The sequence below is a fragment of the Myotis davidii genome, unplaced genomic scaffold (assembly GCF_000327345.1).
Source record: "Myotis davidii unplaced genomic scaffold, ASM32734v1 scaffold685, whole genome shotgun sequence".
NCBI lineage: Eukaryota > Metazoa > Chordata > Mammalia > Chiroptera > Vespertilionidae > Myotis > Myotis davidii.
The window spans coordinates 670818-672360 of record NW_006295823.1 but is presented as its reverse complement, the minus strand read 5'-3'; the positions used below and the strand labels follow the sequence as shown (position 1 = coordinate 672360).

Sequence of the window (1543 nt, the reverse complement as noted above, 5' to 3'; positions counted from 1 at the left end):
CAGGCTTCTTCAGCTGGGAATTCTCTGGGCTGTCGGGATGCAGGGCAAGTCCCCAGGGGAAAATTACTAATCTTAGCAAATGGAATGCGGTCCAAGCGAAAGGGAATGCCGCCTGGGAGAGGATCTAAAGGTCAGTTTCCCAGGGGGAGGGGGATAGCCATTCCATTATTGATCAGACCTAACATAAAGGGTTTTAAGCAGGTCCTGCGCAGTGAGCTGAAACCCAGGCCATCAAAAGCCTGGCAGGGGCCCTGGCTGGTTTGGCTCAATGGATAGAGCGTAGGCCTGCAGACTGAAGGGTCCCAGGGTCGGTTCCGGCCAGGGGCACATGCCCCGGGTGTGGGCTCCATCCCCAGTGGGGGGCGTGCATGAGGCAGCTGATCAGTGATTCTCTCTCATCGCTGATGCTTCTCTCTCTCTCTCTCCCTCTCCTTCCATCTCTCTCAAATGAATAAATCATTTTTTAAAAAAGCTTTGCACCCCACGAACAGTTCATCTACCTTGGAATGTCTCAGCTCGAACACACGGAGGGTGTAGCCTGAAGACGCGGTGGTGTCTTTCGCCTGAACTTCTACGTCTCCGAATGTTTGCTTTCCTTCTCCCCAGTACTGAGCGCAGGCCTCCTGGGTGAGAAAGAACACGGTTCTGCAACAACGTCTACACCAGCGTCCTCGTCTCCCTCCGTCTCCCTCCGTCTCCCTCCGTGCGCAGGCCTCCTGGGTGAGAAAGAACACGGTTCCGCAACGTCTACTCCAGCGTCCTCCGTCTCCCTCTGTCTCCCTCCGTCTCTCTCTCTCCTCTCGTTCCCTTCCCCCTGTTCCATTCAACGGAAAGGACTAATTGTGTTCTGACCCTGAAGGCCGAAAACTTTTAAAACTCTAACACCTACGTTAAGGACGGTGGGCACCCATTCAACCAGGCGTGGCGCTTCCCTGTGTGGGTCACTGGCCCCTGGGAATACCCGGGGGAACCAGGACACACGGCACAGCCCTGCCGTCTCTACTGTCGGACGTTGGCCTTCCTTCTTCCTGTCCATGCCCTTGTCATCGGCTCTTCCCAGTGCGTGGCCTGAGCTGCTGTGGGTCATGACCTTGCCATAAGGCAGGTCTCCCTGCCCCTCCCGGGGCCCCCGGAGGAGACACTCCACGTCTTTGGAGCTTCGTCTCTGCGTCTGATGAGCAGCTCCCTCGGCAGTTTGACAGACGCGGACTGGACATCTATCTACAGGGTCGGACTGAAGAGGGGGGTCCTCTCTACAGATGGTCCTCCACCAACTACCTTCCCCCAACGATGGGCACAATGGGCAGCCCTGCCTGCACGCCCAGGCCACTGACAATTTAGGCGAAGGAAGAGGTTGCTGCAAATGTAAACATATATCTCTTTTTAAAAAATCCCACAGCCCGGCCGGCGTGGCTCAGTGGTTGAGCATTGACCTATGAACCAGGAGGTCACGGTTTGATTCCATGTCAAGGGCACATGAGGTTGCGGGCTTGATCCCCAGTGTGGGGCGTGCAGGAGGCAGCTGGTAATGATTCTCTCTCAT

General features: G+C 56.3%; 1 protein-coding gene across 1 annotated transcript in view; it reads right to left on the bottom strand.

The window, feature by feature from the left end:
- PTPRC (protein tyrosine phosphatase, receptor type C) overlaps positions 1-1543 on the bottom strand; it is a 32062-nt gene that overhangs the window by 5783 nt on the left and 24736 nt on the right. Inside the window, 1 exon segment of the mRNA XM_015568444.1 lies at positions 501-623. Within this exon segment, the coding sequence (XP_015423930.1) occupies positions 501-623 (123 nt within the window).